At 50.9% G+C, this 18,264-nt stretch overlaps 4 protein-coding genes across 4 annotated transcripts, besides 1 other annotated feature; 2 read left to right on the top strand and 2 right to left on the bottom strand.

The window, feature by feature from the left end:
• Positions 1 to 1,756: 1,756 nt before the first annotated feature.
• Positions 1,757 to 2,428, top strand: ETH_00018255 (uncharacterized protein; the record flags this gene model as incomplete). The annotated part of the gene is made up of 1 exon (XM_013378390.1): positions 1,757 to 2,428. One exon carries the CDS (start codon positions 1,757 to 1,759, stop codon positions 2,426 to 2,428), a length of 672 nt encoding a protein of 223 aa, XP_013233844.1.
• Positions 2,429 to 3,018: 590 nt separating this feature from the next.
• On the bottom strand, positions 3,019 to 3,579 carry ETH_00018250 (uncharacterized protein; the record flags this gene model as incomplete). Its single annotated transcript, XM_013378389.1, has 1 exon — positions 3,019 to 3,579. One exon carries the CDS (start codon positions 3,577 to 3,579, stop codon positions 3,019 to 3,021), a length of 561 nt encoding a protein of 186 aa, XP_013233843.1.
• Positions 3,580 to 6,019: 2,440 nt separating this feature from the next.
• ETH_00018245 (zinc finger (C2H2 type) domain-containing protein, putative) lies at positions 6,020 to 9,163 on the top strand (the record flags this gene model as incomplete). Its single annotated transcript, XM_013378388.1, has 4 exons — positions 6,020 to 6,143; positions 6,403 to 6,425; positions 6,722 to 6,845; positions 7,260 to 9,163. 4 exons carry the CDS (start codon positions 6,020 to 6,022, stop codon positions 9,161 to 9,163), a joined length of 2,175 nt encoding a protein of 724 aa, XP_013233842.1.
• A 1,787-nt stretch (positions 9,164 to 10,950) lies between these two features.
• On the bottom strand, positions 10,951 to 14,901 carry ETH_00018240 (RAB GDP dissociation inhibitor alpha, putative; the record flags this gene model as incomplete). The annotated part of the gene is made up of 10 exons (XM_013378387.1): positions 10,951 to 11,023; positions 11,492 to 11,657; positions 11,998 to 12,283; positions 12,558 to 12,795; positions 13,047 to 13,123; positions 13,259 to 13,414; positions 13,627 to 13,714; positions 13,870 to 13,987; positions 14,276 to 14,429; positions 14,884 to 14,901. The coding sequence occupies 10 exons, from the start codon at positions 14,899 to 14,901 to the stop codon at positions 10,951 to 10,953; spliced, it is 1,374 nt and encodes a 457-aa protein (XP_013233841.1).
• Positions 14,902 to 17,773: 2,872 nt separating this feature from the next.
• Positions 17,774 to 18,264: part of a repeat region that runs on past the window's edge.

Below are 18,264 nucleotides of genomic sequence, written 5' to 3'. Positions count from 1 at the left end.
TGCAATTTTTCTTCACCAGTCCTGACGACGGGTAGCTCGCACCACTTGCTGTTCACATACGTTTTCAGCTCTTCTGACTGTACCAGGCCACCTTATGTTCAGTTAGCCAATCCAACCCCAGTACTAAGACACAGGGAATGGGCCACACTAAAAAGTCTCCCGAGAAACGTGCATCTCCGCACCACATCGTCAACTCCGTCACGACACGATCAATGGGCAATTGCTCACCGGTAGCTAATGTGAACCTATGCTCCTCTGGAAGTCGCCGCACCTTGAGCTGGAGCCGTTTGACAGTTTTAGGACTAATAAAGCTTTTCGAGGCCCCTGTGTCTAACAACGCCTCATATGGGCTCCCTACGCACTCAACTCGGAGTTCCTCTGTCGCACCCACATAACGCGATGCTTCCCCTTGGTTGTAAGTGTTTTTCGCGCAAGTCTCCCGCCACCACTGCGGCACAACCTCTACTTCTTCTGGCCTGTAGCCCTCTTCTGTTGCCTCTGTAGGCTTCCCACTGCTGTTCGTCTTCTCGCACGGAGCCTCTTCGCTCTGGGTCGGTCTAGGCCCCGATTTCTACTGCGTTTCCAGTGGCGGCTGAGTCCTTTGTGTAGTGCGCAAGCACTACAATGGGGCTTGCTGGTGACTTATAGAGGATAGCTAACTGATGACCTGTAGGCGGTTAAGAGGTTGCGACGCGGATTGAGCGCTGTAACCTCTTACTAGTGAAATAGAAATGCAATTTATTAACAAATTAACATGTATAAACTAGAAATGTGAGCGAATGCTTTATGATCGGGGCTACAGACAACGCGGGCACCGGCGCGCGTCACATCCTCACAGGACCAGCAAAGCAAGAACCATAGAAAGTGGCTTTTGTGGAATATGGTTTTGGGCACATGAAACAAAATGTTTTTTTAATAGTTTTTCTAATGTTACGAGACCGATGCGTCTGTAGAAGAGAAGAGCTCATAGAGCGCCAGAGTTGCGGGTCGTACAACATCGTAGACGCTGTTGAGAGCGCAGCGTACTACAATTGTAGTGCCTGCGCACTACAATTAGGGCCAGCCGCTATCGCACACGTCACACCCTTGCCATGGATTGGTGGCGTAGAACGCTTTTCTCCAACCATGCCTAATCCCTGTCGTTTAAACAACCACTCCTCTCAGCGCTCGGACGGGTGATGTAGTGCACAGGCACTACAATAGGGCTTGCTGGTGACCTATAGAACATAGCTAGCTAGCGACCTACAAGGGGTCGCAACACTGGAGGAGGACAGGACCATCGTATTAGAATCAAAGTAAGGCAATTTGTCTGCGAATTAACATGCATACGTGAGAGGTCCTGAAAATGCGTGGAGACTGGGGCTGGCGATAGCGCCGGCACCAGTGCAGGACCCCTCCCCACAGGGCCTAGGAGGCGAGCACCCCGAGTGGGGCGAATTGAAAGACAACAGATTTTGGAAACTTAAGAATAACTGTTTTTCCATATATATAAGCTACTGTTTCAAGGGACTGGGCCAACGTTAGGTGCTGATCATAGGCCCTGCTCGAGGGGCAGGTAGCAGCGTAGTCGCAGCAGTAAGCGCTGTGCACTACATTTGGGGGCTGTTCCAGGATTGAAATCTTTGTTCTTTCCAGACTTGCGAGTAAGAATACTATGCTTTAATAGCTTAGCTCACGCCTAGAAATCTTCGCCCGGTAAGTGGTGCATCTCCGCAACGGACGCGTTATCGGCCCCACACCGCAGGAGGCGTCTACAATGTCAGTCAACAAAATGCCGAGCGGGACGCCAGCCCATCATCGCCATGCGACTCCGAAGCCCACCGCGGCAGAGCGGCCGCATGGACATAAGGAGGCGCCCCCGCAGGTGATACCTATGACCAATGTTATGCCAGGGGACAGTCCCTTCGTCACCTGGGACCAATTCCAGTCCGCAATGAGTGTGATAAGAACTGTTATAGGGGGGACCATGGAATCCGGCGCAACGATTCCCATACTACCACAAGACGGCAGCACTATGCAGGCCTTTCTGCTGCGCATCGAGCGCCGGTACACCCAGATGGGATTGGAACCACGTGTGTGGGGAAATGCATTTATTGACCACCTTGTGGGCCCGACTCTAACGTATTGGATGTATCTACGGCGAACTATCGACCTAAGCAACTGGGCGAGAGTACAGCGCAGGCTTTTGGAGCGGTTTGACAAAACAATGTCGCAGAGTCAATTGTTAACGGAGTTGGCTAAAGTACGGTGGAACGGTAACCCGAAGGAGTACACGGACCGGTTTGCGGCTGTAGCGGCGCGTGGGGCAAGCAACGCGCAACAAAACGCGCTTTGTCATTCATCCGAGAGCCTTAGGGGCACCGCCGAACCGGCTTTGGGCAAAGCCAGTATGAGATGCAAACCGTGCAATGCCCATCGCTCGTATTAGTTCTTTCCGCAGTGCTGAAGAGTTGGTTACCCCACTCAAGGGAGACTGGAATGGCATTCGGGCCTGTCGCTACCGCACACATCATGCCTTTGCCATGACTACGCGGCCTAGAACGCTCGTCTCCAACCACGCCTAGGCCCGCACGTTTAATCATTCCGTCTTCTCAGTGCTAGGACGGGTGGGCTCCCTACTGCTCGTGCCCGCCGGCTCGGGCCGGCCTCGTTCATACGTAGGACAGTCCCGAGCATAGTGTCCCACACCGCCACACTTCTTGCATATTTCCCCCGGACATTTGGTACGTTCCCCTTTGCTGGGGCAGACAAGTGCCGGATGTTCGCGACCCTGAGACTCAAAGCAGTTCGTGTGGGTTCCCCGAGGGCGATTTTCAATTTCCTGGCGCCCACGGTCCATTAGCTTGGACGGCCGCCCTAATGGATCGACTGGTCCATTCTCGGAGTTCCAGCACACTCTGCTTGGGCTCGTAGAGCCGTGTTGCGGCTGTCGCCGCTTGTTCCCACGACTGATATTTCACCTGTCCGTTACTGGTTATTAAAAGATGGAGGTCTGTCGGTAGCCCGGTCCAGTAATAGTCAGCGAGTTCGTCGGGGGCAAGACCCAACCCACGCTCCACTACAGCCGCAAACCGGTCTGTACTCCTTCGGGTTACCATTCCACCGTACTTTAGCCAACTCCGTTAACAATTGACTCTGCGACATTGTTTTGTCAAACCGCTCCAAAAGCCTGCGCTGTACTCTCGCCCAGTTGCTTAGGTCGATAGTTCTCCGTAGATACATCCAATACGTTAGAGCCGGGCCCACAAGGTGGTCAATAATTGCATTTCCCCACTCGCGCGGTTCCAATCCCATCTGGGTGTACCGGCGCTCGATGCGCAGCAGAAAGGCCTGCACAGTGCTGCCGTCTTGTGGTAGTATGGGAATCGTTGCGCCGGATTCCATGGTCCCGCCTATAACAGTTCTTATCACACTCATAGCGGACTGGAATTGGTCCCAGGTGACGAAGGGACTGTCCCCTGGCATAACATTGGTCATAGGTATCACCTGCGGGGGCGCCTCCTTATGTCCATGCGGCCGCTCTGCCGCGGTGGGCTTCGGAGTCGCATGGCGATGATGGGCTAGCGTCCCGCTCGGCATTTTGTTGACAAACATTGTAGAAGTCTCCTGCGGTGTGGGGCCGATAACGCGCCCGTTGCGGAGGTGCATCACTTACCGAGCGAAGAATTCTAGGCGTGAGCTACTAAAACATAGTATTACTACTCCCAAGTCCGGAAAGAACAAAGATTTCAATCCCGGAACAGCCCCCAAATGTAGTGCACAGCGCCTACTGCTGCGACTACGCTGCTACCTGCCCCTCGAGCAGGGCGTATGATCAGCACCTAACGTTGGTCCAGTCCCTTGAAACAGTAGCTTATATATATGGAAAATCAGTTATTCTTAAGTTTCCAAAATCTGTTGTCTTTCAATTCGCCCCACTCAGGGTGCTCGCCTCCTAGGCCCTGTGGGGAGGGGTCCTGCACTGGTGCCGGCGCTATCGCCAGCCCCAGTCTCCGCGCATTTTCAGGCACCTCTAGCGTATGCGTCTTAATTCGCAGACATATTGCCTTACTTTGATCCTAGTAAGAGGGTCCTGTCCTCCTCCAGTGTTGCGACCCCTTGTAGGTCGCTAGCTAGCTATGTTCTTTAGGTCACCAGCAAGCCCTATTGTAGTGCCTGTGCAATACACAAACTCACCGGAATGTGACTACAGTGCACAATAAAAGCAGCTTGGAGCTTGTGACAGCAGGGGAAGCCGCGGTAGAGAAGGCAGCGAGCAAACAAAAGAGTTACAATGTCTGCCCTTAATTTCTCTTGCAGTGAGAGCACAGGCCAGAACAGTGGTGCAGCCTTTGAACGAGAGGACAAGAAAGGCTGAGTTCAATGGCAAGAAAGATAAAGGTATCTCTCAACAGCTTGGAATTCAGGTCTTAGCTAAAACCTGCTGGCTTGCGCCAATTTGCTGCGTGCGCCACGGCACTTTTGGAAGGGCCGGCCTTTCAAGAAAGTGGGTTTTGGCAAAATACTGGCAGGCAAAAAGCTAGACGCATTGCCATCCGCGCTAACAAAGTGATGTTCTGGCCGGAGGATTTGTGGGCAAGAACAAGTGGCCGCCCGTTCCACGTAGTGAGAATGCAGATTTCGGATTTCTAGGCTCACTGATTGCCGGTCGTGAAGGGGTGATGACAATTAACACCTTCATGCAACGAAAAACAAGAGGCACGGCCAGAAGTTGCTCACACGACGTAGCTGATAATGCCACTCCAAGCGAGGAGAAGAGCCCTAGAGTGACAGCTGGACCCTAGATGGCCGCCCAGGGGTTTTATAAAAGGGGAAACAGGAGCGCTTGAGAGAGAACAAGCAGGAATATCTGATTCCAGCTGCCTTGCGTAAGGGACAGTAATAGCGAATTCCCCGCTGACAGTGTCTTCCTATACCGCTAAGAAAATACAGACTATGTGAAGCCACCAAGAGCCAATTAGCAAGACTAGCATTGATAAGGCAGCGTTGAGAGATACTAGGGATACATAAACCAGAAAAACTAAGCGCACAGGCCACCAGGGGGGATTCTCTTCAGTTAAGAAGAGACCATGTCGAAGCTACAGAAACGCGGTACTTCAAGCGCCGTGGCACGCGACACTGTGGAAGCCGTTAAGATACGCACATATTTTCCGCAAGATGCCTTGGGGGAAGTACGCTCTCGTTCTAATCCGCACTCCCAAAAGACTGCCGGTGGAGTAGAATGCTGAGTAGAATGCTTCGTGGTTAACTTGTCTGCACATGGTCAGCACCTTCAGCGCAGTCTACCACATCACTGAAAGAGGAGCTTCTCGAGGTACTGCCACATACGTGAGAACTGGTACCTTGTTATGGGCTGCAAGCGCTTCGCTGCGTGGAAACGGAACCCATTTGTAACACTTGTGTCGTGCGAATGTGCGAATACGTAACACCCACAGTACACACTATCCTCTTCAACCGACAGCTATACGGAATTGCGCAAAATATCCTTCGGTGATGCCACCTTCCGAGAAGTTCTCGATCAACCACTGGAACCAACAAGCATTCAGAGTGCTGGAAACCCGTCGTGACACTTGTTGTTTCCTCCGACGTCTGCGGCAAAAAGTGATCTGAGAGGTAGTGTTCACTACATGATAAAATCTGCACCAAGAACTCCGAGTTCTTCGGTGCAGCTCTCAAGCTTCCTACTTCGCCCGCAGTGGCAAAGCATTTCTAGAGAGTAGAGGAGTGCTTGCATGCACCCAGTAGCTAACTGTGTGTTCGCGTTGTTTGTTTAATCATCTAGTGTAAATTAGTTCTTTTTCTTCAATAGCGGTATCGAAACTCTCTAAACTGCATTTTTTGATTTCACACTGGGACCCAAGTAGACCTTCGTGGCCGCTCGTTTGGTCACCCGGGTCCCTTTGCTTTCTTGGCGATTGGATTCTCTGCCCATTGGGACTTCTAGTTTTCCCTCCCGGTTTCTGCTCTTCGAGGCACAAGTGTTAAAACCGCAGAAGTGGAGACCTTAACACTTGGCAACATGGCCTTGAAGCAACCTGTTACGCAGGTCCGCTTGACGAACGTAGCCGTTGTCAGGCTGCGTTTAGGGGGGGAGCGTTTTGAGGTCGCGTGCTATAAGAACAAAGTGGTCAACTGGCGAGAAGGTGAGGACACGTGTATCGGTGTGACACTCAGTACCTTAGATAACTTCTTGCATGGTGCAGAGCTCGTGACTGTTGACCCGAGGCTCACAAACAAGTCGCCACCGTGCTCGTCAAAGTTGAGATAGCCAGTCACTGGCTTGTTCGCACATCACTTTGTGACTGCCTTATGCCTGTAGAGGCTTGCAGGCTCCCTGGTTATTGGTTTGTTCACCGCTGTTCAATATAATGTATTTGTGGCGTGTACACCCTTCTTCCGCAGGCAAAGAGACAGACTTGAACGAGGCAAGCTCATCTTCAGTCATGCAGACATAACGACAGCCTCCGCTGAATCGCGTGATATGCGCAGAGCCCCTAGGATAAAAGGAGCAGCTGCGGCATAGAAACAAAATACGGCTGCTGTCAGTCTGTGTGCTGACAGCATGGCATCATGGCGATAGCAGCTGCAGCAGAAGAGCCCGCAGCCGCAGGACTCCTTGGAGAAAGTCATAGACATTGCAGTAGCTGCTGGTGTTGCATGCGCTGCTCATATTTTTGTTGCAACTAAAGCTGCTGCTATGCTGGTGCGGCTCGATGCTCAGGTTCTGCAGGTGGACGCAGTTTTTCAAAATGTAGCAAAGGGAGAGTTAGCGCGAAAGGCGGAGTTACTTAGATATTTTGGGACAGATGACAAACGGGCTTGCATCTTAAGGATACTGGAGAAAGGTGGAGCAGCCCTTTCCCTTTTAGCTTTTTGTTTGACTCAAAATATGACCGAATCGGCCCACAAGTGTCGTTAACCTAACCTGCTTCCTGTTTCGTCTGCATCTTTCTTTTTCTGTTGCCTGTTACTCGACCTACAAAGAGGGAACGCGAACAAGCAGCGTGAGAAGCAGGCAGACTGAAGTCGGCTATGCAGCGTGCTTTATCATCTTGCAATCGTCTCGCGTGGGGAACCTTCATTAAACCGATGCGTTCCGCCTCCAGGCAACGCTCCTATGTGCCTTTCATGTGTGTGTGTGCTTTCTGTTTCCCTTGATGGTACTCCACACCCCGTGCGAGGGCCTGTTGAGTTCCTGCTTGCAGCGTCAGGAAGCCACGTGCTTTACGTGTTGAGATTTGTCTTTCGTCTGTGTTCAGGGGATCTTCAGGTATCGGAGCTGGAGCGGCGGCAGCAGCTTGAGTCCCTGTTTAATGATGTGGTTACTTGTGTCGTGGATTTGACGTACTCAGCTGTCACTGGACTGCCCCTTTCTCGTTCAGCTGTCTCAGCAGCTCTCAAGAGCTTGGGATTTGGGGTGCGACTACAACAGCCGGCGAAGGCCCAGGCCTTGCATGCAGCGCTGCTGCTGCAACAGCACAATCCGAATCAGATACGCAGACGCCTCATGAAGCTGAACATGCAGCTGCCGCTCCCTGCACCCACTGCTGCCTCTCCAGCTGCTGCAGCAGCTGCTGCTGCATCTATGCTGCACTTCATAGTGCGAGATTGCGCCGGCATCATAGAGACGCAGGAACCAAAAATCGACTTGCTGCTGCTACAACGACAGCAGGAAGAGGACTCGGCAGCCACAACGGAATCGGCACCAGCAGTGCCGTCAGAGTGGCGAATTGTGTTTCTGGTCCCTCCAGGAGTATACAGGGAGCTCGAAGAAAAGGCACACGATGCAGGAGGCTCTCTCACCGTTGTCACTTGGAATTGTCTGTACGACCCGCAGCAAGACCAGCACCTGTTGCAGCAGCAGCGGCAGCAGCAGCAGCAACACCAGAAGATGCTTGAGCAGCTACAACAGCAGGAGGAAGAGGAGAAACAAGAAAAGGAGAGACGAGGAAAAGAACGTCAGAGACGGAGAGAGAAAGAAGAGCAGCGGCGACTAGTGCGTCGACTTCGACAGCAGCAGCAAGAAGAGGAACAGCAGCGACTGGACGAGCTCCGCGAAAGCCAGCTGATGATGCAGGAGCGCCAGCTGCAGCGAGGCCGCCTGCTTCGGCAGCAGCTTATGGAGCAGGAGTACATAGAGGAAGAGATGGCGCGATATCAGCTCAGCCAGTTGCGTATGCAAGAAGAGGAGGAGCAGCGTCAGTTTGAGAAAGAGCAGCAGGAAAAGCGCGAGAGAGATTTGCAGCTATATGAGGCGCAGCAGATGCGTCTCGAGGATATCAGCCAGCGGAAGCACGACCAGCAGAAACTGCAACAGCAGTCAGACTCAGGATTTAAGGTAGAGTTGGCTTCGAACGCCAGGGATCATGATGGAGATGGGTGTTTAAGCACCTTAGACATTGTTGCTGCAGAGGACACTGGCAGCCGTGTAGGTGACACCAGCAACAGCAGCAGCTGCGAAAGCGAACTTTGCTGCTGCTGTTGTGCTGAATGGGGTGATGACAACTGGAAAGACACCTGTACTCGAGCGCAGAGGAAGGGTCGTGGAGGGAGAAAACAACGCCAACAGCAGCAACAGTCTCAGCAACAGCCTGGAGTTTATGGAGGCTTCGTGGGAGTGCCTTGTTCCTTGCATGCGTCGACTTGCGTGCATCAGCGCGAGAGATTTTCTAAAGACATTGATGATGCCCCACGGCGAACAAAACAGCACCTTCGGAAGAGACAGCTGCAGCAGCAACGGAAGCTGCAAGAACAGAAACTGGAGTTGCAGAAGCAGCAAGTGCAACAGCAGCAGCGTGGACAACCCGAGTTTGAAGACACTTTGACGGAAGAGGGCCTCAGTTGGCTGCAAAGAGATGCGCAGCCTCTGCCGCAGCAGCAACGGCGATCTGAGCCAGCTGCTGGTGCTTGCTCTGTTAATCCTTCAGAGACCGCTCATCTACAGGAGCAGCAGAAAACGCGCGGTGGGGTTCAATGTCGCGTCTGTAACGAGGCGCTTAAAGACGCAGCGGAGCTGCGCGTACACTGCAAGAGCAGCAGACACGCAGCGAACCTGAGGAGACAAGTAGATCGTCTCCCACCTCTCACCGACACACAATGGGCAGAGATGGAGCTAGATGGCCACCTCATAGGAGGGAGGCTATCGGAAGTCAGAGGGTTCTAAACTTGTAAAGACAGCGCCTCGTTGGAGGCGCTGGCGCACTGCTGTGCTGCGACAGTCGCCGCAGCTGTTTGGTAAGTACTAACACAGACCTTCGGCAGAGGAGGCCGTTGACTGGTGTCTGTTCAAGCTGCTGCTGTGGCTCTAGCTGCAGCAGTCTTTGTATTGAACAAAAATATGGACAGTATAGCGAAAGATTAGGTCTTAGTCTTATGCTTAGCGCAGATGCGAAAATCCTCGTCGGGCATCTACTTGGCGTGCGTGGCGTGAGGAAGCAGACCCTGCACCAACAAATTTAGTGTCTTTTATTTCAGCCCTTACACAAAATGTACATAAGATGTATGGCTAATGATACTTCGCGTTTGCGAGCTGTGTGCTTCACAAGTTGCGATGAGGGGTAAATGCTTGTGAAGACGTGTTGCAGTTGCTCCTGTAGTGCTGTTACATTCAGGGTTCCATTGGCACACTTCAGACACTTCAGTGTTTCGATTTACACTTCAGAATTTATAGGGAGCACTAACAAGCGCAGCTAGAACTTAATCGGAGCGCCTGCTGCGTGTACTGCAATGAGGGGTCCTGCGGCATCGTGCCCTCGCCGGCACGTGTCCGTTCGATAGACTAAAAACGTGCACTCCAGCTCTCACAAAATACTTGTTTCCACAACTGACTCAGCAGCTGGAGGTGGTGGGCTACACGATGAGCCGAGGGACCGCTACTAGTTCCGTTCGTAAGGCGTGCAAGCTTAACACGCAGCGATACAGCTCGCTCACAAATTGCAAACTCCCAGCACCAACTCAACAACTACAGTTAACGGGGACGAGGCGCATCAAGCCCCAGAGGACTGCCACTAGGCTGGTTCGTAAGTTGTCCTCTATCGACATGCAGCAACGTAGCACCGTCGACTTTGCAGCTGCTTATGTCGCTGCACATCGTGACCACCCGAATGACGCGTGCGCACTTGAGTTATCCAAAACGTGGCAGTGCCCCGCACAGCGCAATGTTTTAGCTTAGTCGAGAAGGGTGAATACGCTGCAAATGGGGCGATTGCCAATACGAAGTCCTTGTGCTGAAGATATCCCTACTCTCACACTGCACCATCAGGAGAGGCACTCGCATTCAACACTGCGGCTCGTTACTACCGTCAATGAGCACAAATTTTACGTAGCAGTTGTACTCGTCCGTCCCTGCTGTGACAGTGCGTGCTATCCGCTGCTCCTGCATGTAATGCTGTTGCCAACGCTGTCACGCAAGGACAGTCACCTTTTGTAGGATGCACGTAGACTCTACATTCCTTACTGCGCCCGCTGCAGTACGAAAATACAGCGCATTCGCGCTAAATAAGCCCTGGAAGTGCCTGCTACAGGACCTGGAACCGCATATCTGGCTGCCAAAAATACATCGACTTTACTTTCTAGCTACTTCGCTACAAATCCTCAAACTTCCGATCGAAAAAGCTGAAGCAGCAACTAATGCGGATAGTGATGCCGGCACAGACAGCGCCAAACCGTTCCAAGAGCACGTTTGCCTATGCAAAAGTTCGACACACTGGCATAGAGAAAACCTTTTAATCACATGCCAGAATCCAACGGACCATAACGCAAAAACGCAAACTTTGATTTCAACTCGTTCATCGACACCCTGCAACACACTGGAAGCAACACGAAGTACATATGTTTTTGTAGAAGCCGCGGTCAAAGGATATATTCGAGACTTCACTTAGATGGTAATCCGGCGTGACGGCTGCTTGCATGCTCATGCAGCACGAGAACAACTTGGTTGTTTTTATACTTTTACTGCTCCTGGAGGTCTTCTGGCTCCGCCTTAACAGACAAATCAAGGGGCTCCCCCGTCATGTCTTCCCACCTGCAAAACACCGAACCCGACAAAGACAGCTAGTCTAGATGAGCGCGTAAGAACGCGGCTGGGATATTCAATACAGCAAGCTATGGACGCGCCTTAAGCTCAACGAAGAAACAATATAGGTCCCTCGGCAAAAATCTAGCAGGATTTCGTTGTACTTCATGCCACTATATCCATAATTAGAATTGCTCGCCGACAGCACCTTCGGATATCCGTGCCTCTGTCGTTTCTTGCTCATCCTGTGTTTGCGAGATTGACTGTATATCTAACTAATTCTCAGTGTTTGTACTCAACACCTCAAATTCTCCACAGGTCTATCTGGTTCTGAGGCCTGACTCTAACCTACTACCCGCTACATGTAATCCTCTGTACATCGTGATGTATCTGCGTCTCTGCTGCTTTCTGGTTTATATCTTGATCCATTCTTCGTACGGTTATTTCAGTTCTCTTTACGATTCATGCGTCACTTACATCCTTAGAACATCTTGCGTTGCCGACTCGAAGTGGGATGTGGCATCGAACGAGTTGGAAACAAAGATGTTGCTATCTCTGCCATTGTCTGTACGCTCCAGCAGGTCGCTTACAGCCACAAACTTTTCTTCGATATTCCCCAAGAGCTTAAGCGCAGGAGCGAGCTCTGCAACCACAGCAAAATAGATCCAGGCTAGAACGATCGCGCAGCACTAACACTTTATGGAGCCTGACCACAGCAAAACCAAGATAAATTCAGAGTACGGCGTTCACCCAGCATATATCGACGGGAAGCAAGCGTTCTACGATGCACTATCGCTGTGCAAATTTTTGCTGCTGACTATGCTGCACACATAAAGGGATGGCCCAAAGGTGCATGACCTTCCTCGCAAAATACAGGTAGTAAGACCATCATCAAAGCAACACTAAACGAAATGCGCTCAAACAACCCCCTACTTTTGCAGGTGCAAAGCTCCGATCTCTAGAACTGAAAACCTAAGACGTGCCTTTCTCCGGGTCATCCGTTTCGACTGTCGTGCTGACTATCGCAATGGTCTTTCCCTTCAAACAAATTCCGTGAGGGCTAGAGACGACCATTATGTAGATGTCGTTGTGACGGTTTAGCTGCCTTTGAGGGATGATAATCTGGCAGCTGGTGCTGCCATTGGTAGAAGGGACGGGCGCCCCCAATATGCAAATGCACCTAATGACTCTGCCTGTACACTTAAGGCGTGACGGGAACTGCTCAGCAATATAAGATGGGTCACAAACCACCATTTTGCACCGAGCGACCTGCGTCACATACCAAAAAAGCCCACATAAGTGCACCTAAACTAGTTCTGCATCCAACGATGCCCTTGAAGCTTTCTCCTTTTGGTGACCTCGCGGGATCTTAAACATCCCTCAAACAGTGGTCCATTTAACCTACGCTACACGAAGAAAGGGGGAACAAGGACAATTTCAGAACACTGTCTGCTGAGCTCTGAAGAGACTTTGCTGTGCGAGACTTAGGAATGTTAACGTAAGCACTAAACCCTAAATTCTTGGCGTAGTCCCTGAGTCGCACCTGGCCATCTTTGGTTTTAACTCCGCATACTTTACCCTTTTCGTCAAGGACGAAGGAGTCCACTGGCGCATTCAACATGTACGTGCCTCCGTTCACGGCGCAGAGGCGGCTAAAGCCCTCAGGCAGACCACCAAGTCCGTAAACCGGATATATAAAGGGTGAACGCCCGTAGCGCGACACAGAATACATGTAGAGCTTAATCCGTTCCATCGTCTCCTGCATCGGCTGCTTCAGGTAGCTGCGGGGCAAGGAACATGCCGTACGACATTTGGCATGCAACATGATTAGCATCCACACCTAGACAATAGAAGACAAGGAGAAACACAAGCACGACACGCCACCATAAAGCGGAAAACAGTACACGACGACTTGCAACCATGCTCTGGAAGACTTCGAGACACGACCGCACTCACACGCCTCCTGACCGATCCCTGAGCACGAAGATCCGTAGTCTACAGTAACGGTTTCAAAGCCTTAGTGCATGCGGACTCATCGCAAGTGTAAAGTGCCACCGCGTGGCCGACGAAATCAATCGTGTTCGTCTCAAGTCCAAAGTACTTGTAGACCTGAGGCGCAATATCCAGCAAACTGCATCTGCTATTACAGGTCCGATGCGTGCAACCACAAGCAACAGTCTGCACGTGCTCACAAATTAACATGTTGGCGCCACGCGACTCGCGAGTCCGCCCGGCAGTGCCTACTTGCTCCATCGAGTGCCTCTTCGGATCAAACCCCTTCCAAGTTTCAGGCTTGTCTGCTTGCCACTGTGCGCAATAGGCGAAGAAGGAGCGACAGCGGTTTTTTTCCAGCAAAGGCATCAGAGGAGACATGAGAGCTTCTGACTCTGTAGCGGGGACCTAAAACCACCAAGTGCCAGACAGACTGTCAGATGCAATTAGTTATGAAGGACACGTGTGCTAGCGTGCAGGAAAGTAGCAATTTCACGCTAGCCTGATACAGCCTGCTGCAATGTTGTGCCTCCTCTCGATGCAGCAACCACAGGCAAAACAACAGCAGCAACGGCACCACCAGCAATTACAGTTACGTCGGTGAGACGACTGCAGCGTACTTTATGAATGTACTTTTCGCCTGAAAAGTAACCGGCTTTCTGGTACTGATAGACGAAAGTTCCCTCCACCACCTGCCACTCTAAGTACCTGCAACAAACACCAGCAGACGTCGACCGCGTATGTGGGCAAAAAGAGTAGCACCACGTGAGTATGGAAGATATGAAGCCAGAACAAAACATGCAAAGAGACGGATGCGAATAGGTAAGACGGACTATAGCAAACATGACAGGGGAAAATGGCACCTCGTAACCTTCGTCTTCAGTAGGATCTTCACGAGTTTTCCGCATGCCATTACAAACTTGGGAATCAAATCTACGTTCCATTCTCTGTTGGACCCGTATTCTGGAGGAGGGGAAGTACCTGGACAGCAAAAGCGGAAGCGACCAACGTCCAACAAAATGCATACAAATACACAATGTAACGGTAACATGGGGCAATCCACAGAGACGGCTGAAGAAAGAAACCAACATAAGCTCCTGCATCATCAGTGGCCGAATCATCAGCCCGAGTCGTGTTACTTCACTACGGCAGATATCAACATGTACGTAAAGCGCACAAACATGCTTCGGCGATAGGGCATAAGGCCACCAAGCACAAAGAGGGTGACTTTTTACCATGTGCCGCGCTGTGTCAGATAGGGGTTCCCACCGGGTTTAAATTTGTTGTAAAGATTTGTGAGGCTGAGGGATGCACACTCTCCTCCGTAGTAATTGTTTCTGTCCAAGTGTAGCACCTTCTTCCCAGCTGACGAGAGGAGGCCACTCAAGATACACTCCTTGAGACCAGTGCCGCAAACTACGACCTAAACAGAGAAACCCCAGAAGTACACCCACACCCGCTGCTCCACTGCCGGTTAAGGCTTTTCAATATGCAGCCAGAATGGCCAGAGCAGATCAAGCAAATGTGGAGGAGGTCGCATTGATGGAAAAGGCAGAGGAAGTGAGAATGCCGCTTGTATGGGTGGCCCTCGTGTTGGAAGCGCTCCTGCTGTGAAGGGTGGTGCTGTGTCGCAGCTGCAAGAGCACGGTAGTGCAGTCAATGAAACATCTTTGGAAACGGGGCATGCAACGAAACACTCCATACCCGCAGGCAGCTCCAACATTCAAACTGTAAGGTCCTTTTTACAAGACACTGGCAAACTGCCGCGCCTAGAGTTACTGCTGTTTCCACCACAATTGCTGTTTCTATCACAACATTACAGAGTCGAGGTTTCTAGCTCCGTTAAGCCTCAACAGAGCATACAAACTTCTCCTCACGTCATATTCCTCATCCATTTTGGCTGTGTGGGAGACAGGGGGGGCAGAGCCGCTCTGTACAACTCAACGTCAGCTTTACTAACGTCCCCTTTGAATCAAAGTAAAAATAAATGAGCCCATGGCACTCTATTTTGACCGAGGTGATCAATGTAAGACGCCCGGCCATTGCTGGTTCGCATGGTAGCACTGCCGGAAGGGCTGCTGCTGTACTCCAGCCCGCTGCTGCTCACCTTTGTAGACGTTAAGCGTCAACTACATACAGAAAAACCTTTATTTCTTTGACATCGTGATGCTTTCTATTCACATTTCATGCTGCAGTTCGACATCCAAGAGGTAAACTGTCCTGCCGTTCTTCTTGCTTCTCTTGCTGTACGACATTTCTTACCCAAATCACCACACGGTCATTTGTTTTCTCTCTGCAAAACATCTACCCCCTTGAAACCTTTCCTGGGATTTTGGACAGTGTTAATCTACTTCTGTGTTCTGACCGTGCGCGGTGTATTGGTTCCCGTGGGGTCTGAAGTGGGGGCGAGAATATACGACACTATGTTACCAGAGGCTGAAGTAGCGTAAATCATTGTTCACAGTCACCACAAAGTACATAGTACATACTCTACGCCGTACTGAAGCTGCCGTTAGCGAGTTCCACGAGGCCCCAAACAGATATTTAACATGGGGGAACTGTGGGAGTAATCTATTGTCTCGCGCAAGGCGCAAGTCGCTGCCTTTCAACTCAATGGTGCTCAAGAAACAGACGACAGAAGACGGGATTTCAACCTCACTTTGCTCCCAGAAGGGGTGCCAAGGAGCCCGCCGCGCCTCCGTGTACCAAGATGTGCAGAGTACGCTACCCGAAACATTGAGTATCCCTTCAGCGCATGTGTTGGGAGGTGCATGTGGTTGCTGCAGTGACCCGTTTTTAGGGTGAAAAGCTCCAGCGCTTCTCATCTAGATTCAGTCTCAGCAAGAGCGGCACTGCTTCATGCGACAACTCTGCGATAAAGCCCGACCACCAACGAACACTGGCACCGGGAGCGCAAGTATTTGGGACAATTTAGGGTTCCCTTTAATTTGCATATTGTTGGATCGCCTTGTGTCTTCCCTGTTTTCAAGGCAGAGTCAGCGTGTTCCCAGCTCCTCACGAAATTAGGCACCTATGCTAGACAGCTCCAGCAACTTCGTGCACTGCACACACTGTCGAGTTGTGCACTACCTTCAAAAGCTATACTTCCTGAAAGTTTATACCCGCCGCAGTTTGCCAACGCCCCTGTCCCCACCCTTAGCAGTCTTTCGCGCTGAAAAACGTAAGCAAGTGCAATGGCCATCAAATATTTATCCTGTTACTCATGGCGGCACATTGGGCTAACTGCTTACTACAATGAGCATTCTGCTTCACTAGAAGGTTTTCAAGTTGACTTTTGTGAAGATTTGGCGTTAAACTGAGAGAAAGCTGTGTTGTGGCCAGCCAACCTGGGACAGATTTAAGAAAACTGGTGGACTGGGCATAGAGACAAAAGGCACGAACTACACTGAGTACCGCTACCTGGAAAGCTGAAGCAGTTTCCCTTATTGAAGGTGTGGGACATCAAACAGCATTTATTACCTGCAGCTTATTCCGATAGCAAAAGTGTTGTATGGCGTTTTTTTACTTTTTAGTTGTGTGTTAACTTCTCCTCTGGATTTGCCCTTGTATATTAATTCTCTAAAACTAAATTGTCCGCCATTTTATTCGATTTTGTCTGAGTTAGACATTTTTATTTTTATTTCATCTGATCTAAATTTTTAATCGTGTCCTGTACGATTTTCCATGTTCATTGAACTGTTGATTATTACTATTATTATCATTTATTTTTCTCTCTGCGTATAGTCTATGAGATCCCCCTTAAAAGTGTTTGTTATGCAGAGTCTGTATCGTTCTTGAATGCATGGTGTGACTGTAAGATGACTGTAAGGTGTTGACATGCATGCTGGGAGTGAAAATGAATCCATGCACCTGCATGATCACATTATTTTCTTCATTTTGCTTTGTGTATTTCCGCTTCCACAGTGCGGCCGCCAACAAAACGGTGAACCCAGACTGAAATGACGTAAGAAAATAGCGAACGTAGCGCTTAGGATAAATAGAGAAGCACGGGATAATGAAACTACGGATGTAAGCCGGAAGGCATAGTGTGCAGCAAAGTACGATAACACAGTTGGCTCGGAGGGACAGGAATCCAGGGGCTACGAAAGGATTACTGTCCGCTGACTTCGGCGCAATCGGCGTCGCTGTGTTCGTAGGAGTATACGGCAGCACGCGAGGTTTTGGGAGGTTTTACCGGTACGTAGATCTTCAGAAGTGCATTACGTATAAGCAATATACTGGATAGCGTCGTCCTTGCCTCGCAGATCCAAGGCGTATTCAACCTCGCGCCGATTTGTGGGGTTCCCAACGACGTCGCAAACTGGAGGCCAGACAACAGTGGCTTCGTTGGGCGGCAAAGGTAGGAGGCTGGCTTGTGTCCTAGAGATGATAGCTAGCTAGCGACCTACAAGGGGTCGCGACACTGGAGGAGGACAGAACCCTCCCAAAAGGATAAAAATAAGAAAAACAGTCTATTAGTTCTAATGAATACGTGAAATGTGCGGAAATCGTGTGGAGACTGGGGCTGGCGAGAGCGCCGGCACCAATGCGGACCTCCTCCCCATAGGGCCTAGGAGGTGAGCTCCGAGAAGGGGGCGAATCGAGGAGACAGATTTAAAACACTTTTAGAATTGTCGTATTTCGATGGAATACGGCTATAGAGACCGAGAAATGGGGCTATACTAGGCGTAGTATGTAGACCTGTTAGAGGGGCAGGAAGCAGCGTAGTCGCAGCAGTAGGCGCCGCGCACTACATTTGGGGGCTGTTCCGGGATTGAAATCTTTATTCTTTCCGGACTTGGGAGTAGTAATACTATGTTTTAATGCCTCGCACCTAGAAATCTTTGCCCGGTAAGGGATGCACCTCCGCAACGGGCGCGTTATCGGCCCCACACCGCAGGAGACTCCTACAATGTCAGTCAACAAAATGCCGAGCGGGGCACCAGCCCATCATCGCCACGCGACTCCAAAGCCCACCGTGGCAGAGCGGTCGCATGGGCATAAGGAGGCGCCCCCGCAGGAGATAGGTTTGCCCAATGTTATGCCAGGGGACAGTCCCTTCATCATCTGGGACCAATTTCAGTCCGCAATGAGTGTGATAAGAACTGTAATAGGGAGGACAGGAGAATCCGGCGCAACGACTCCTATACTACCACAAGACGGCAGCACTATGCAGGCCTTTCTGCTGCGCATCGAGCGCCGGTACACCCAGATGGGATTGGAACCACGTGAGTGAGGAAACGCATTTATTGACCACC

The sequence above is a fragment of the Eimeria tenella genome, genomic scaffold (genome assembly GCF_000499545.2).
Source record: "Eimeria tenella Houghton genomic scaffold, Eth_scaff82, whole genome shotgun sequence".
NCBI classification, from domain to species: Eukaryota; Apicomplexa; class Conoidasida; order Eucoccidiorida; family Eimeriidae; genus Eimeria; species Eimeria tenella.
This window is presented reverse-complemented; position numbering and strand designations above follow the sequence as displayed.